This window comes from Eriocheir sinensis, chromosome 4 (assembly GCF_024679095.1).
Source record: "Eriocheir sinensis breed Jianghai 21 chromosome 4, ASM2467909v1, whole genome shotgun sequence".
Classification (NCBI taxonomy): Eukaryota; Metazoa; Arthropoda; class Malacostraca; order Decapoda; family Varunidae; genus Eriocheir; species Eriocheir sinensis.
Genome location: NC_066512.1, coordinates 24,883,916 through 24,901,000, shown reverse-complemented (window position 1 = coordinate 24,901,000; position 17,085 = coordinate 24,883,916). Strand labels below are relative to the sequence as shown.

At 41.9% G+C, this 17,085-nt stretch overlaps 2 protein-coding genes across 23 annotated transcripts in view; one reads left to right on the top strand and one right to left on the bottom strand.

The window, feature by feature from the left end:
* LOC126980848 (protein polybromo-1-like) overlaps positions 1 to 11,246 on the top strand; it is a 28,561-nt gene extending 17,315 nt beyond the window's left edge. For 9 of the 17 annotated variants that reach the window (XM_050831258.1, XM_050831249.1, XM_050831213.1 and 6 more), the window contains 12 exons: positions 94 to 257; positions 522 to 694; positions 1,381 to 1,550; positions 2,967 to 3,011; positions 3,470 to 3,631; positions 4,763 to 5,017; positions 5,504 to 5,666; positions 6,528 to 6,675; positions 7,039 to 7,136; positions 7,933 to 8,034; positions 8,767 to 8,869; positions 9,565 to 11,246. In XM_050831258.1, coding sequence (XP_050687215.1) covers positions 94 to 257; positions 522 to 694; positions 1,381 to 1,550; positions 2,967 to 3,011; positions 3,470 to 3,631; positions 4,763 to 5,017; positions 5,504 to 5,666; positions 6,528 to 6,675; positions 7,039 to 7,136; positions 7,933 to 8,034; positions 8,767 to 8,869; positions 9,565 to 9,778 — 1,797 coding nt within the window. In that variant the 3' untranslated portion in view covers positions 9,779 to 11,246. The remainder of the gene's footprint in view (positions 1 to 93; positions 258 to 521; positions 695 to 1,380; positions 1,551 to 2,966; positions 3,012 to 3,469; positions 3,632 to 4,762; positions 5,018 to 5,503; positions 5,667 to 6,527; positions 6,676 to 7,038; positions 7,137 to 7,932; positions 8,035 to 8,766; positions 8,870 to 9,564) is intronic. The other 8 variants (XM_050831281.1, XM_050831223.1, XM_050831189.1 and 5 more) reach the window with 6 other exon arrangements.
* Positions 11,202 to 17,085, bottom strand: part of LOC126980902 (dolichol kinase-like) — a 44,721-nt gene continuing 38,837 nt past the window's right edge. For 5 of the 6 annotated variants that reach the window (XM_050831331.1, XM_050831321.1, XM_050831315.1 and 2 more), the window contains one exon: positions 11,202 to 16,596. In XM_050831331.1, coding sequence (XP_050687288.1) covers positions 16,090 to 16,596 — 507 coding nt within the window. In that variant the 3' untranslated portion in view covers positions 11,202 to 16,089. The remainder of the gene's footprint in view (positions 16,597 to 17,085) is intronic. The other variant, XR_007733660.1, reaches the window with a different exon arrangement.

Sequence of the window (17,085 nt, the reverse complement as noted above, 5' to 3'; positions counted from 1 at the left end):
GCATGAAATATTCTCAAAATTGCATTCTTTGGAAAAGGTGAGTAAGCCTGAAGTGGTGGGGTGTGGGTATGTGACAGTGCACCTCACCAACAGAATGTAGCCAAGGCCCAGGGGGACGGGACATCAGGCAACACCTACTACGAGCAGTACAACATTGCCTCTGGTCCTGTCAAGGTTGGGGATTATGTCTACGTCAAGGGCCGTGAGGCTGGCAAGAAGTCCATAAGGCAGATCTGTCAGCTGTGGGTCACTCCTGAGTAAGTCCGTGTGTTTTTATATACCTAGTTGTAGAAAAGGGTGACATGACCTGCTCTTGAAGTGAAAAACCCACTCTTGTGTTCTATCAGTATGGTGTGGGGGGGCTACTACTACTTCTGATGGTAGAGAGATGTCAGTGTTAGTGATGTTCTTTGACACTCATGCTGTGATACTTGATTCATTTGTGCCAGAATGATGACATGCTTCTTTGCGTCATTTTTAATACTGCTGTTTCTATTGGTAACGTGTGAATTTCCTTGCAGGGGGACAGCTCACTTCCACGGCACAATGTTTAAGTACGCCTCACAGACCAATCCAAGTGGGGACCAGTTGTCGTACCGCCAGGAAGTGTACCTCACCGCCGGGATGGAGACCCTCCCTGTGTCAGACATCACTGGTCGCTGCATGGTGATGGACATGAAGGACTACTGCTCCTGTGAGTGTGTGTGTGTGTGTTTGTGTTGTATGTTGGGACACACGTGTCAACACAGGCTGGCCACGGTGGCAGCTTGTTTCACACTTCCTCCCTCTCACAACTGAATATCAATAATATGAATTGTTGTTTACACTGAAATAATTTAGACAACATCTACTTTACTCACTCGCTTTCAGTCCTCCTCAGAGCTGGCTGTTTCAGTCATGGCAACACATGCCTTACACGTAGCTTTCTCACCCTGCACTGTTGTCATGGAAGCACTTGCTGGGGTAGAGTGCAGTACAGATAGTGAAATAACATAATCACTCTCTAAGTCACTCACTACTGCTGTCACTACTCACAATGTTTTCATCACTGTTATCATTGTACTCAGAATAATCTTCATTCTTTATCCTGTCCCTACCTCCTGATGCGTCACTGTGTTTCCCTGTGTTTTCTTATCTTAGGGTTCCAGGGCTGCTCAGTGAGGATTAATGATCTTATTTCAAATCCATGTGGGTCTGATATGCTGACAGACAACTCGGCAACTCACAGAACCCGCCAAATTTGATCTAAACATTCAAATTAGTGGCACGAAAGAGTCTGATTTAAATAAACTATGGCTGTCTGTGCAAACTGAAATGTGATTGATTAAATAAACGATGGCCGTCGTTTTAGGGTTAATAAAACTTGTTCTCACCCCACAGTCCGCCTCACGGAGATCTGCGAGAGTGACGTGTATGTGTGTGAGAGCTTCCTGGACGAGATGAACCAGCGTGTGAGTCCCCTCCAGAGTGGCCTTCGCAAGTACAAGCTTTCCAACCTGGTGAACCCTGATGAGGTCTACTACTTCAAGAAACCCATCAACATCAACAAGGTACTGAGGCCTGCAAGTGTGAGTGTGTGTGTGCGTGTGTGAGTGTGTGCATGCATGTGTAAATTCAAAGGTGTTTGAATCCATATGTGCATGCGTGTGCTCCCTTGTTTCTTTAGTATTCATCCTAATGTTTGCTCCCTTGAAGCTCCCTCATAGATGAAGAAAGTCCCTCTGGAGCCGTCCGCTCAGCTTGCTTTTATTCAACATGTAGATGTTTGCTTTTCTGTGATGAGTATCTATTAATTTCCACTTACATTGAAATAGGCATGAGCCTCAAGTGGTGAATTGGCAGCATATAAAAGTAGCCTCAGGAGTTGATTTGGGTGCATATGTAACAGTAAAGTCATTACTTAGGCACTGGATGGATTACTGGTAAGTCCACAGCTTATGCTTTCATGGAGCTTTGATGAACACACATCCCCTCAAGAATTCTTCTTTATTCAACTTATGTATGAATGGTTTTAAGAAACTTTGAATTTTCATTTTTATGTTTATTACTAGTGATGGCAATCTGATATTTATTTATACATTTATTTATTTACTACCTGATCTTTAAGATCTCCAACATGCCCCTGCAATTCTGTAATTGTAACATTGTTTTCCCAAATGATTCATTGTAAGTTGTGATATTATTTCGTAAGCCTCAGTAACCTCGCCTACATCACCTTTTTTATTTAGTTAGTTTGCACGACAGTAGTTATTCGTTTGTTAAGAAAAAAAACTTAGATTGCAGCAGAATGCCAGAAGATTAAAAGTATTATTCAACACTTAAAAGAAGTATATGGATTTGTTACATTCCTGTATTTACTTTGTTGTTGTCATGCAAGTGGCACCGAAGAAGAGCTGCTGTCATTCAGTTTCTTGAAATATCTGCGCCTCACCAGATGGCGTGATCAATGGAGAAATGGAGGGATCAGTTACTTATATTTTCATTATTATGTTTTGTATGATTTGCTTAGTGAAGGAGAGAAGTATTGTGTCTGTAATATATTTTGCCAGTGTGGGAGACAGACAGTAGACAGTTCATCATTTAGAGATTTAGAGGCTTTTGGCATTCATCTGTACGTATGTTGTTGTTACATGAGCTCATATTCTTAAACGCATCGGCACCTCAGTTCGCCTGTTTGAAAAGCCCCTCATAGAAGTCACTGGGATTTTCACGGACTGTTTTGTGATCCCAGTGGTTGTTTTCTATGACTTCTGCACCTTGAACGGGAAAATCACCCTTGAAAACCCAGTGAATCTTCTCTGTGGCCTTGGGAAATTGTCTTGATGGGAGCCCGATATGTTTTAAGAATATGGGCCATTATTTTTTCTTGACTCATAACCCCATTCCATGACGCCTGTTTGTTGGCCCTGGCAGTGGTTGGTAAGTGAGAGTCAGAGAGTCACTACACGTCTGCTTTGTTGTTTCAGTCTGACCCATCAGTGACTGCAGTAAAGAAGCAGCCACTCCCCTACGTAAGTCACCCCTCAATCTCTCCCCTCTCTCACTCTCCTCCTCACCCTTGTTCTCCCTCTGTTCCATTAGAGCCTAAACAGTAATCACACTTTTCACCATGTTGAAAGCCAAGGTCACTTTCAAGTTCCTCGGTGACACTACCACTGCATTCGTCTCACCGGTTGTTTCCCAAATTTCCACTGTTAGCACACATGGCCTTCCAAGGTGCAGGTTGCCAACTATGGGCTGCCTATCTTCCCATCATCACCACGATCTTTACTTCTTCCCTCCCTCAGAAGCACATCTGAGGTGGTGGAGTGCCTACCACCAGCCACTGCAAGTCTGTATATATCACTTGGTCATGATTATGTTGCTCAGTTTTATTTTTTTATTTTTTTATCTCCATTACGATGAAGTCATCCTCATCCCTCTTCCCACTTTCCTAATTTTTATGTGTTGAAATGGTGTGGCAATATAGGAGGCTGTGAGGAGTGTGGTGTTGCAGGAGTCCTCCCCCCTGACCCCCCGCATGGACCTTGACTATGATGACTCCATGGATGGGCCGCCCCCCTCCGTGGCCTCGGTGGACTCGGGCGTCATCACTGGCACTCCCAAGGTCATCAAGAAGACCCCCACTGGAGTACGTTTGTCTGCCACTTGTGTTCAGAACAAGGAAATGCTCCTATTCAGTAGAATGGGATGTGTGTGAGTGCATGTGTGTGTGTGTGTGTGTGTGTGTGTGTGTTTAAAAACCTCCTGAGTCATTTTAATTTTAGGGAGCCTCAGGTGTAGGTGTCATTGGTTTATGACTTAGATATCAAGTTTTTGTTGTATTTGTACTTCACTGTAGTATTTGTACTTCACTTTAAGAAATTTGCACTAAAGTGAAATTTCATTTAGGAATTTTAGTAGCAAATTACATTATTGTAACCAAAGGATGATTCTATGAACATTGCATTTTTTATAATTTTCAAGTTTGAATGAGCCTTTTCACAAAAAAAGGCAGTTTGCTTATCATAACAGCTTTTTGTGTGTGGAAAGGAAAGTTTAGCATCATCTAATTTTTACTTAAGCTGCTGATAACTTACATTGTACTTGATATAGAATTCTTGAGTTAAAAAAATAGGAAGAAACACCAATGTCGCTATTTTTAGGCATGCAATTCATAATCGAGGGAGGGAAGCAGTTGTCAATAAGATGTCAGTAGTGCAACTCATGAACTGTGACAACTTGAACAAAGCCAGAAATGGAGCTAAATTTTATGCTCTACCTGAGTCTACCATATCACAAACACAATGTGATCTGAAACCTAAAGAGTCCATTTGTAAATTTCATACCACAAGTAGCATCATCAGTACTTGAAAGTGCCCAAAACATAATTCCAAATGTAGTAGGCTAAACAGTGCTCCCATTAACATACCGTCTTAGCTTTCCTGTTCCTTCAGAGACACAGTGCTTGCCTAGCCTTGTAGAGTTCCCCACCCACACACCCTTCCTGCCCCAAGCTACCTGTCTATGTTTCTTTTACCCATCATTCTACAGCCTTTCCAACCCAGCCTGTAGCACCTCCCCTTTCATGGCCTCAATTCATTTTTAGATAGTGCTTGTCATTAAATGTTTTAGACTTCCCTGCCTACACCTCTTTCCTGCCCCAGCCCACCTGTCCACCATTCACCCACCATTGTACAGCCTTTCCAAACCAGCCTGTAGTACCTCACACCCCAGCCCAGCCACTCCCCTTTCATGGCGTCAATTCGTTTTTCGCCAGCAGAAGCAGTTCCAGCAGGTGACCGGGAAGAAGCAGGTGACTGGCTACATCCTCTTCGCAGCCGAGATCCGGAAGAGCATCACCCTCAAGAACCCCACGGCCAACTTCGGTGAGGTGTCCCGTCTGGTGGGCATCGAGTGGAAGCGGCTGACCGAGACTGATCGCAAAATATATGAGGATCGAGCCCACCAGATGAACCTTGAGAATGCGGAACGTGCCCTGAGTGGGAACGGACCAGACTCGCCTCAGGCCTCTCAGGTGAGTCGACAGGGAATGTTTGAGAGATGTGTAGAGGGTAAGGGATGAAGACTGAAGCAAGGGAGGTGTCAATGAGGCCTTTGATTGTTGAATGAAATGTCTAAAGAATAAAGAGGAATGTATAGGGTATGGAAACTATGAATCCATGTGCTTCTTAACCTTGAGATGTGGAGAGGGTTAGGGATGACAGTTGAGGCAAGGGAGATGTTGGTGAGGCCTTTGATAGCTGAATGAAATGTCTAGAGGATAAGGGAAATGTAAACCCATTGATCGTAAATGTAAAAACTTGCTGATAATTCTCTAGATAACTTTGAAGCAAAATCACCCATGAAAACTCGGTGAATCTTCTCCGTGTCCTTTGAAAATAGTCACGATTTGAACCTGACACGTTTAAGAATATGGGCCATTATATTTTCTTGACTCATAGCCCCGTAGCATATAAAAATTGAGGCAGCAAAGTGAGAACATGTTACTCATCATATATAGGCGTCCCAGCTCCCCTCGTCAGCGGACCTGCCACTACCCAACAACCCGGACGTGGTGTTTGAGTGCATGTGGGAGAGCTGCGACCACATGTTTGAGGACCTGGCGGACCTCAGCGATCACCTGCTGCTCGAGGCCACCGGGCACGTCTTCAAGGTTACTCAAGGTCAGTGGGTGTGGGTCTGCTTGTTTTCCTTTCATGCCCTCATGCAACTGTGTGGATTTGTTTGAGCGTTTAGTTGCCGTTGATTTAATTTCTTTTGATTATTTTCTTCATTGGAGTTGATCATACCCATTATTCTTTTTATATGGTTCTCTTTAATTCATATAATGAAGTTCCAGTTCCTTCTTGAATAATAGTACACCTTACCAAACAAGTTGCAGCTTGATTCCGCGCAGCTCTCTCTCTCTCTCTCTTTGTTAAATCTGTGTGCATTGCCGGTGAATCCGTGGGATATTTTCCATGATGTTTCGTCTGTGTCCTTCCCTTCCCTCTCCTCCACTTTCCTCCACAAATCTATATGTTTATCACAACTAATATAAGGAAATACATTTCAGCAGATACACGTCATCTATGCATAATGCAAATTTCTCTGCATATTTATGCATGCATCTCAAAATCATCAAATAATTTGTTTCGTTATGTGCACTGTTTAATTTTGCATATTTTTATATACAGCACATGATGATTATGTTGAGTTTATGGCTTAAAGCTTTTAATATTCAGTAGCGACGTTTCAAATTTGGCGCGCGCGGCCAGCCCGAATACGGGGCGGGGCACTGTTTTCGTCCGGCCATAGTGAAAAGGTTAAGAGTGTAAAAAGTTTATATGAGTTGAGGTGTGATGTGATGAATAAGATATTAGCAGTTACTAGAGCGGGTAAGTTCTGGGAAGACAGGCTCATAGAATTGATGTGATGAATAAGATGGTAGCAGTTTCTAGAGTGGACTGAGCTATGACGAGGCAGGCTCGTAGAATATCCCATTCATGCGGGGGAAGTCCAAGACACGTTTCTTTGTCCCTCAGTATTTGAGTGTGGGTGGCGCGGCTGCTCCCGGCACAAGAAGAGCTCCTTGGCACCCTTCCCTGTGGTGCAGCGACTGGCAAAGCATGTCAGAGAGATCCACATTCTCAAGAACACCGGCCGCATCATCCAGCACCACGACAGGTCCAGGTGTGTGTACGTGTGTGTGTGTGTGTGTGTGTGTGTGTGTGTGTGTGTGTGTGTGTGTGCTTCCCCCTCCTACTCAAGTCTGGCTGTGTGGTATTAGTAATTTTTGGATTAGGCAGTGCTTGTTTCCTGCTATAAAGTTGAAATAAGAAGACCATTGGATTCTACTTGTATAATTTTTAATGTTCCTTATAATTTAGGATAATAGCTGTAGTCGTAGTAGTGATGGTCCTCACTTTACATAATTTAAACATCTGCACAAGCAAAATCTGTTACTATCATGGTAGAAGTAGAATAGGTTGAAGCTGTGTCAGTCTTGAGATTAAAGATTTAAATTAATTTTACATAATGTTACCTTCATTGCAGGAACTTTATGGCCTCCACACGGCAGTCACTCCTGTCCCTGCAGTCCACCGCCACCACCTCCAGCAGCACATACACCTCCACCTCTGGCCTGATTCATGGTGAGTATGTCCATGTCTTGCCTTATGTAATTACACCTCCAAACAGACCTACACATATTGTCCAACACCCTCACTGCCTGCTCCAGTGTCTTGCCATCCCTCACCTATTTGTGATGGGTGTCTCAGACTGTCCAGTCTGTAGATTAGGCCCTACACTTTTTTTTAGTCCTTGCATGGGACATTTGAGAGTTAGTAGATGGCACTTACCACATGAATTACGTGTGTGTGTGTGTGTTGTCAAAATTGATTCCATGATTAATTTCATTGCTGAAGATTTTACTTTTGTTTCATGGTTTTGTAGAATGAAATGGAGACATTGATATTGGCAATATGGTTGGTCAAATATGTGCACAGGGAAGATGAGAATGGTGTTATAAGGTGTATTAATCTAGAATTCTCTTGGTGCAGAAATCATGTTGTACTTAGTATTATATATCAAAAGTTTTGTATATATATTTTTTTCATTCTTGAGTTACTAGTGGTACCAGTGGGATGTGCAGATGTCTGCACTTTGTTGTAGTTCACTTGCTCCTGTCCCCTCGACCACTAGATGAGATCACTGTCCTTACACCACTCATGTTAATTTTGTTTACTAGTTGAGTCATTGCATTTGGCATTGTTCAGTTTCCATTCTGTGTCTTGAGTCATTGCATTGGCTTGAGTCTGTTTACTTTATCAGCCCTTGAGCCCTTTGTTCATTTGCCATTGTTAGTATTGAGAGATGGCATTGGCTTGAGTCACTGCATGCTGTAACTGTCTAGAGGAGTATGTATCTGCACGGGCTGCATGATTTCAGGCATCCCGGGCCGAGGGATCACCTTGCCCTCAGGGGTGGTGGTGAACTACCCTGGCATATCCAGCACTGGCCAGTTGACTCATCATGCTCAGACAGCTACAGGTGAGTGTTGCTCCACCCATGGGCTGTACCTTGTTACTTGCTATCTTCTCTGGCACACTGACCAGCTAGCTGTTTGTACATTAGATACATTATTCATTTAACTTGAATGTCTTCTGAAGAAATTCATGTTTCAAAATTACTCAGAGTATTTCCCAAGGGTTTTATGTTTTCTTCACTCTTCTCTCTATATATATATATATATATATATATATATATATATATATATATATATATATATATATATATATATATATATATATATATATATATATATATATATATATATATATATATATATATATATATATATATATATATATATATATATATATATATATATATATATATATATATATATATATATATATACTTTCATCTTTTGCAATCACCATGTGAAATCAATCCCTAAGTGTCTCTTTACAATTAAATACAGCTCTCCCACCACTAACAACCAATATTTTAACATCATGTAAGAGGTGTGATAAAAAAGTTCCAGGACTGTTATTGTTGTGTGTTGTGACTGGGTGGAGTGTGACACAGTGATGTGCACCCAGCAGGAGCAAGCAGTATCTATAAGTCAGTATGCTTTGTGACATCACACATATTGGAATAAAAAATGATGTGACTGGAACACCCATTAATATCTCTTAAAACATCATTTTGAAGACCACCTCCACTAGAAATAGGGAGGTCATTTGGAGCTATACAGTGCATTACAATTTTGCTTTTCAGGAGGTGTGAATGGCAGCTCAGTGACTACAAGATCATATGAGCCTATGTTTGTGGCTCCTCCTCCCAAGACCCAGAGGCTGCTCCACTCCGAGGCCTACATCAAGTGAGTGTGCAGTACAGCCTTGTTTCTGCTCCATGCTGAGGTCAAGTAATGAGAAAATCTTTCATAATGAGAATTCTCACAAACTGACTGACTGTAGTTTCAATACTTATATATGTAGTATGTATTTCATAGCCTGGCATCACCCCCACGCAAGTATTGATTACCACACAATTTTATGCCGACATTGCATTAATTCAGTAATATCAAGAAAAGTGATGCTTTATTGAATAATAAAAAACATGCATTTGAGCAAAATTATTTTACTTGTCAGATGACCTTGTTAAAAATAGGTTGGACACACCTTATATTTGCATATGTTGAACATGCCCATAACGAGAACCTGTTATATCTTTGACTGCCGCTCATGCACCACTTATGGCACAGCAATAATCTCTCCTTTTAAGATCTTATCATGCGATAAGGCAAACCAAGCAAGAGAGTGTATAAAGAGTGGTAACGAGAGATTTTTTCCGTGGCAACTTTAATTAGTGGAGTTCTTGAAGGGAAATAGTTTTCTGTTCTATAAATAAATACATAGAATATGTACATGTGGGAAGGATATTCATGAAATTAATTTTTTATTCACATGATTATGATTTCCAGCAATCTTTCACATGTTTCTGCAAGTTAGTGATGCTGTATTGTTTTGCTGCTGCCAATAGAACAGCAATACTTTTCCCATTCTCATCTTTCAGGTACATTGAGAATTTGGACAAGCCATTCATCAGCAACTGGGAGAAGCATTTGATGGCCACTCAAGAAAACACTGGCAGCATCAATGACTCAGGCCGCCTGCCAGTCCAGTGGCTGGCCAGTGGCGCAGGTAGTCATGGTACTGTGGTCAATGCTCTCTGGGCCCTTCGCGAGTACATGATGAAGGACTCTTTAGGTATAGCAAAGATTTTGTGACCCGATACGAGATCTGGAGACACCAAGAAGGAAGAAGTAAGTAAACCTGTAAATTCAGGCCAGTCAACCACCATCACTCTTCTTCCAGCTGGCTTCTCCTTTTCTGTGTCAACATCTGTTAGTGAGCTGGGCTGAGGCTAACTGCTGGTTTACCGAGTGGTTGGCATTGGTCCATTCTGCTGCAGTGTAGCTGCTTACCTTACGTATAGGTGAGATTTATGGGCATTTGCAAAGTTTTATTTGTTTTGTTTTAAAGTAAGTGTAGAATGTAGTGTAGCACACATGTTGTCAGCATACCAGTGATCAGGTGCCATAGGCCTCATTTTGTTTACACTTTTGTTAAGATTAACTGGGCATTAAAAAGAATATATATATATATTCTCACAAGCCAATGCATATTTGAAAGAGGACTTACAGGTAGAGAATCAGAGTATATTGTACAGTCTATAGTCTGAGTATTGTTTACCAATATGAGAACCATTATTGATTGAAGCATTTTATATTTCATGGTAGACTACAAAGACAGTTTAGAGTTAGTAACATAATTCCCTACTTTAAGCTGTAACTGGATATATAATATCATTAGTTTAAAAGAGCAGCTTAGCTTAATTTTAGTATGAGGAATATTTTCACCCATTTTAAAGCAATGTCTTTTGTAGAATCATCAAAATTACTTTGGTACAAAACTATTTATGTAAGCAGTTTATGAATCTCTGTTAGACAAGCAGTGTGCCTTGTGACTGTTGACTGCAGGTGTGACCACTTCACCAGCCCGGCAGACCAATCACACACCATCATCAAGCTCCCCCCGTCATGAGGTGAGGCCAAGCTGCTGTGGGTGATAGGAATCTCTGATCCCCCTAGTGATGTGACCTTGCCTTCACGGCCAAACAAGATGCACTTCTTCATTACATTATGACCTGCCCATCAATATTCAGCTCAATTTTAAGTCAACCACAACCACCTCCATGTGTTTCATAGGTTTCCTCATAGAATGCATCATGTTAGCACGAATAATTATAAAACACAGTTTGTATTATGTATATAGTCTCAAAATAGTAATTTTGAGTTGTAGCCAGTGTTCTGCACTATAATGCATTTCATTGAGTATTGCTTCCAGGCTGTTTGGCTAAGGAAGGCAGCAAGGTGTTTCATGAAATTCCCAACCTAAAGGTACAAATGTAGTTTAAGAGCTGGCAAGCTCAGTTTTGTTTTACCCAACTTGAAGTAAATAGGTGGAACTTGTAGTGTGGCCTCACACTTACTCTTATTTTATAGGTATTAGAAATTGGTAGATTAATATTTTTTATTAAATTGATTTAAAGTGTCTTTCTACTGTGTATGGTAAGAATTGTCTGAAGTACAACAGACTAAATGTGCAATTTCACGAAAAGGAAAGGTTTTGTGGCAAACTATGTTAGTGTTAGATTTATACACAGTTTTATTAATAAACATAACAAAACATACATTTCTGCCTATCTAGGTAGTGTTGGCAGCCCACAATCCTTCAGGCTAAGCGCTCAAATACACAGATGCAAAATATCCCATATTGAACTTTTTGCAGGAAAATCTACACCATTGTTGAAATTGCTGTTGTCATAAATTATGAAACCAAGATATTTTAAACAAGTGGGCAAAACACATGTGACATTGATTAATACTGGCTTTATCACTGCCTCACTAAATGGAGAGTGCTGGTGAGCTTATTGTCATTTGGTACAAGCTTGTATTTCAACCACAAAGTTTTGAAAGCCCACTTATTTAAAATTCCTTGAACGTCTTGTGTGCCAATTTCAATTATAGTCAGTTCCACGAGAGCTGGTGGCTAGCTATGACGCCAGGTCCGCGAGTCCACCTCTGAAGGAAAATCTCCTCCAGCTCTCGGTTCTCTCCACCAGCTCTTGTGGAACCGACTATAGTAACACCCAGACCACCTATTCATTAGTAAACTTAGTAAAACATTGCAGATGGATGGGGAACCACCTATTTCTTGCAATGAATTGTTTAGTCGCTTGATTCATTCTGAGAGTGCAATCTTTGTCCTGTCCTGTCCCTGGGTAATGGGTTATTTTTCGTTTAAGTGCCAATATGATGGAAATCACCACTGAAGCCACATGCAGCTTTAGTGTACGTCCCACCTGTACCTTACCTTTAATCCGAATGACACATTGTAGAGCTGTTACTTTGTTAATGACCACTATTGTCTACATTTCAGTTACTCTTGAGAACTGTTTTACACAATGATTGTTTGGATTCACTGAACTGCATTGTGTATTTATGGCGTCTGAGCTCTGGTGAGGGTTATGTCCTGCTTCCTATGTGTGTGTCTGGAAATGGCAAGGAGACCACCTGAACTGTAAAAACCACTGTGGTATTACACTTAGTGTGCCAGGCAAGGTGCTTGCCCATCACCTATCCAATCAATCAATGGGGGCATATGTCGGGGGGCACAATGCCTCACCACCCTAAGATGCCAAACCAGGGGGTTCCTCTGAGAAAGTCTCCATGTAGGCCCCCTTCCCATCCTAAGTACCTCATGACAGGATCTATCAACTTCCTCAAGCTATGAACTCTAAGAGAGTCCCCTCAGCCTTCTCCGCTCAGGGTTGTCTCTTACAGAAACAACTTGGCGAGCAGGGTCAGCCCTGGTTTGACATATGCTTCACACTGACTTATCAGCAACTTTTCCTAATTCTCAGTCCATGCAAGTGTTGAAAAGTGATGGAGCAAGTACACACCCCTGCCTCTCCTGAATTAACAAGGAAGCTGGAAGTGCCTCCACCACACTTTACAGCACTCTCAGTCTCACTCTCAGTCATCAGGTCAATAATTATTGCAAGAAGACCACGGATCTGCAGAATGTCTACAGTGCCTCACAATGCACTATGTTAAAAGCCTTCTTGAGATTTATGTTGGCTGTGAGTAGCCCATCAAAACTCACAGCGGCATTTCACGAGGACGTGAAGCGCTAGAATTCGGTCAATTGTTGACTTGTCAGGCATCAACCTGGACTGCTTAGGTTGAGAGAGAGAATGGGGGGGAACTGCTTTGTGTCTGAGGGGGTATATCAACATACTGTGTGGTCCAGTGAGATGACATGATTTATGTGCCTGGGGGGGGGAATGTGTCTGAGGGGGTATATCAACATACTGTGGGGTCACATCCTGAGGGGTCCAGTGAGATGACATGAGAGAGAGAGAGAGAGAGAGAGAGAGAGAGAGAGAGAGAGAGAGAATTATTAGACTAGTGACTGGTCTGTACTCTAGGACTTAGTGTTGTAAAATGTATGTAGCTAGTGTCCAACTTCTTACCTGTGACCAGAAGAGTGAGGCAGGGCTGTGTCCATCCCCATCACTTTTCAACACTTATATGGAATGGGTATTAGGTAGCACTGTTGACCAGTCATTGTGGAGCATCTATGGGCAATACAAAATTCACTGACCCTTGTCAATGTTACAATATTCCTTGTCAAGTTGCTTGTGGTTCAGGTGATGGGTCTCAAGGCAGTGCATGAGGCAGGCAGCCATCTGCTTTTCAGATAGCGCTCACCTGAGAGGGAGCCTTGGAGTGAAGCTTCTTCAGGATCCCTCCTCAGAATAGATATAGTCCTAGCGACAGAGCCCTATACGTACTGGTCCCGATTCCCAGGAAGCCTGGCAGTGTGGCTCTCCTCGATATTCTTCAGTCTACCCAAGACAAAACCACTCCTTGATCTCAGGTGCTCTCCAGTGCACTCCTTTGCAGCTTTAAGAGTTTCATGTTTGAAGGTATCTCACAGTTCTACTGGGCCCTCAAGGGTGCTGAGCACATGGAACCAATTTGAGTATATCTCGAGATTCTTCTTGATTTGCAATAACAATCCTGTGATCAATTGCAAAGAACTGCATGCTGGAAAAATTTGCAGCTCTGGAGGACTCTCCAACAACTGCTTACAAGGATGTGGTCAATCTCCTTAGCTACCCCTCCAGCATTGCTACAGTGCAGTGCAGTGCAGCTCTGGTCTCTTGTACCAAAAACCTACAGTCTTCAACCTCCTGGATCTTACAAAATTTAGGAAGAGAAAGCTGTTGGTGTTCATGGTACCAAAACCATGGGGACCAACACATACTCATAGCCAACTCTGTCAGTGCTAGTAGTAGCATTAAAGTCTATTGTATAAAGGCAAAGGTAAAGTTGGGGGCATACGTTATAGCTGGGCATAGCTGCAGTGCTCATCAGCACGCACAACAAAATTTTGTTGGTACTATGAATTAAAAATAAATTGATGGGCTTCCAGTTCAGTGGATCTATCTACAAAATATAATCGCTAATATTGCTCACTGACCATTATAAAGCTTCAAAAAATGAAATAGTATCAGTGGTGAAACTTATGTAATAGGGACTAGAAGTCAGCAGCTGCCATAACAGCACAATGCTGATTTTTACACACTAAAAACGCCTTTGGTATATTTTATCGCACTCCTCCAAGGAGTTCGATAACATTTTTGTCTTTGTCTATCCGCCAGTCAGTTTGTCTGTTCGACTGACTGTCCATTACCAAAATGTCTCAAATGGACTGACAAGTAACCAAATACATATGAAAATATCCTTAGGTAAATATCTTAAAGTGATTAACTTCTGGGAAAACTAATAAAAGCTCACTTGAGTGATGGTGAATCAATGAAAAAACTTACAGAATGACTTGGAACAGCCCTATGGAGGACAGCGCTTTTAGTACTGAAAGAGGCTGCAAGTGGTCCTGCCCAGACCATGGCTTCCCATTAAGGGGGTGGGCAGCCCCTTTCCAATAAATATTGACCGAGTGATGGCAACCATCTTCAATATATAATTTTGGCTAATATGACAGTTGATACATATTCTTTTGAATGTTTTGTGTAACTTTACAGGTAAAGTTTTCACAGGTACAACATAGACACCCTCATTGAGAGTAATTTGTCTATAATTCTAAAGCAAAGGCCTGAAGTGTAGAATGGCAGTGAAATCATGAGCATTGCTATGTGTAGTATCACTGACAATTCCCCAAAATGTCATTCACTTCTAGAAAAAAAAAGTCAGAATGATCATAAACATTGATAATATTTACAACACAGAAATGAACCTACACTATATAAAATGCTCGCTGCATTTTATATTCACTTGTCACCGAGTGGTTACCTAGCCACAAAAAAAGAGCGTGTGGCCTTTGAACTACCCTTACAGTCACACCAGAGCAACAACCTTTCTAAAGAAACTCTAGCACCCACTACTTGCTCCTGTCATCTACATTTACCACTCAAGCCTTTTCAAAACTCCTCATGGCCCCATAGTGATCCTTCAGTCCCCAAAATATCGGAGAAACTATGTAAAACAAGAAATTCAGTGCAAGTCTACCCAAGCTGTCCAGTGAGTGGAGGTGCTATCTATTCAGCACCATACCATTGGAATGTATGACAAATGGGCAGGATACTATTGGCACATCATGGGTGTGCTTTACTTAATGCACTGTCTATGATATTTTGGGAGGTGGATTTCTGAGGCTATGGCTGTGGACACTGAGATCAATAATGAAGTGAAAGGCAAAAGAGGCAGTCTGACAAGTGAACTGGACAAGCCTCTGGTGATGTACATACTATTATTAAATTTGATAAGCTTGCTAATCCAAAAAGCCTTTAGTGCTACTAATATATTCCTGAATCTTATTTTTGTACATTCAACCGTATTAAAATGGGGAGGAAAGGGTGAACTCACTCGAGATAAAAACTGATCTTGGCATTCTTATCTTTTCATCTTTTCCCACACGGGTGAGAAAAAGATGAATCAAACTAAAGTCTGCGAAGAGGTCACCAATGCCTCACCAGGTCCTGATGGCAGTAAAAGCCAATCGACAGGATTAATGCTTCTTTAAGTAAATAAGTTCCCCTTTTATCCTCTTTAACTGTTGAGATCAAAACTATTAACACATGACAGTGACTATTTTAGAGCTCTGCACTAAATGAGAAGCATTTATAAAAGATAACTAACTCTTAAGTACTTGATTCTACCCCCTCTAAACATTCCACAAATGGCACATATCATAACCTCCACAGACCTTAGCTACTTTGTAAGTAGTGAATAGTATTTAATAATATATCCAATAAAAATAGCTTAAAAATTGATGGCCGGCAGCCACTAAGTCGGGATAAAACTCACCTACTCTAACAACAACAGAATAGCCTTGTATAAACAGATCCAGGGACATAACAGTTTGTGACCTTGTGAACAACAATAACATTTTAAATAAACAGGAATAAGTGAAGGTATGTATGATGAAGTAACATGCATACTGGGAAATACTAAAGGTCCATCAGGGGAGTGTAGAGCAAGAGAGGCAAAACAATGTTATCCACCTGGTCAGTGAGTGCCTCCACCACTGCCACGAAGGCTGTCGACACCACCAGGCGGCCCCAGCCAGCCACAGACAACTCCACCAGGCCAGCTCCCACCAGCACCCCCACCACAACCAGCTGGGCCACTATGCCACACAAGCTGCCCTCTACTGTTTTTTTGGTGCCGGCCCACCGCCGACGACCAAAATAAGTCCCTCCAACGGAGGCGGCAGTGTCCCCAACCCCAACAGCTAACACCCCAGCCAGCAGCGGCAGCACCAGGTTTGCCCGCCACACCTCACCTATTGTAGCCACCTCCAGGGGGCATGGCGTCAGCCACAGGGGTGAGGACACGCCGGCCAGGAGGTACAAATGACTCAGCACTAATGGGCCGTCATCCTTCTCGTCCAGGAAAGGAGAGAATGCTTGGGTGATGATGCCAGCGAGGGGCGGGATCTCCTCAACCCTCACCACCTGCAACAGTGCAGGCATTACCCAACCCCTCAGGAGTTATGTGGTGTCAATGCATTCAAGTTAAATGTTGTGCCCTAAACAAAAGTTTTAGGCTTCTCACCAAACTCAAGGACCAAAAGAACACTACAAAATTATGTCCCCAATCATCCTAATTTCACTCCTGCTAGGTCAAATGACAGCATTAACTACAGTGCTTACAACTAATTATTTATTTTCACATTATTCCAAGTAACTTTTTAGCACAGTGCACTAGCAGGCATGGAATTAACTTGAACTAAAAATTACTGTCTTTTAGTACAACAGCACTGCACATATTTGCACATCCACAGTATCATCTATAAAGTAAAAGGAGCCACAAAAGATGACTGTCTTGACAGTCATTTAAAACCCATCCTCTTAAACACAAACTATGTGACTTGACAGTCATAAAACTAAGTACACACAAAAATGTCAAATGTCAAAAATGTTCAAATGACAAAAATGTCAAAA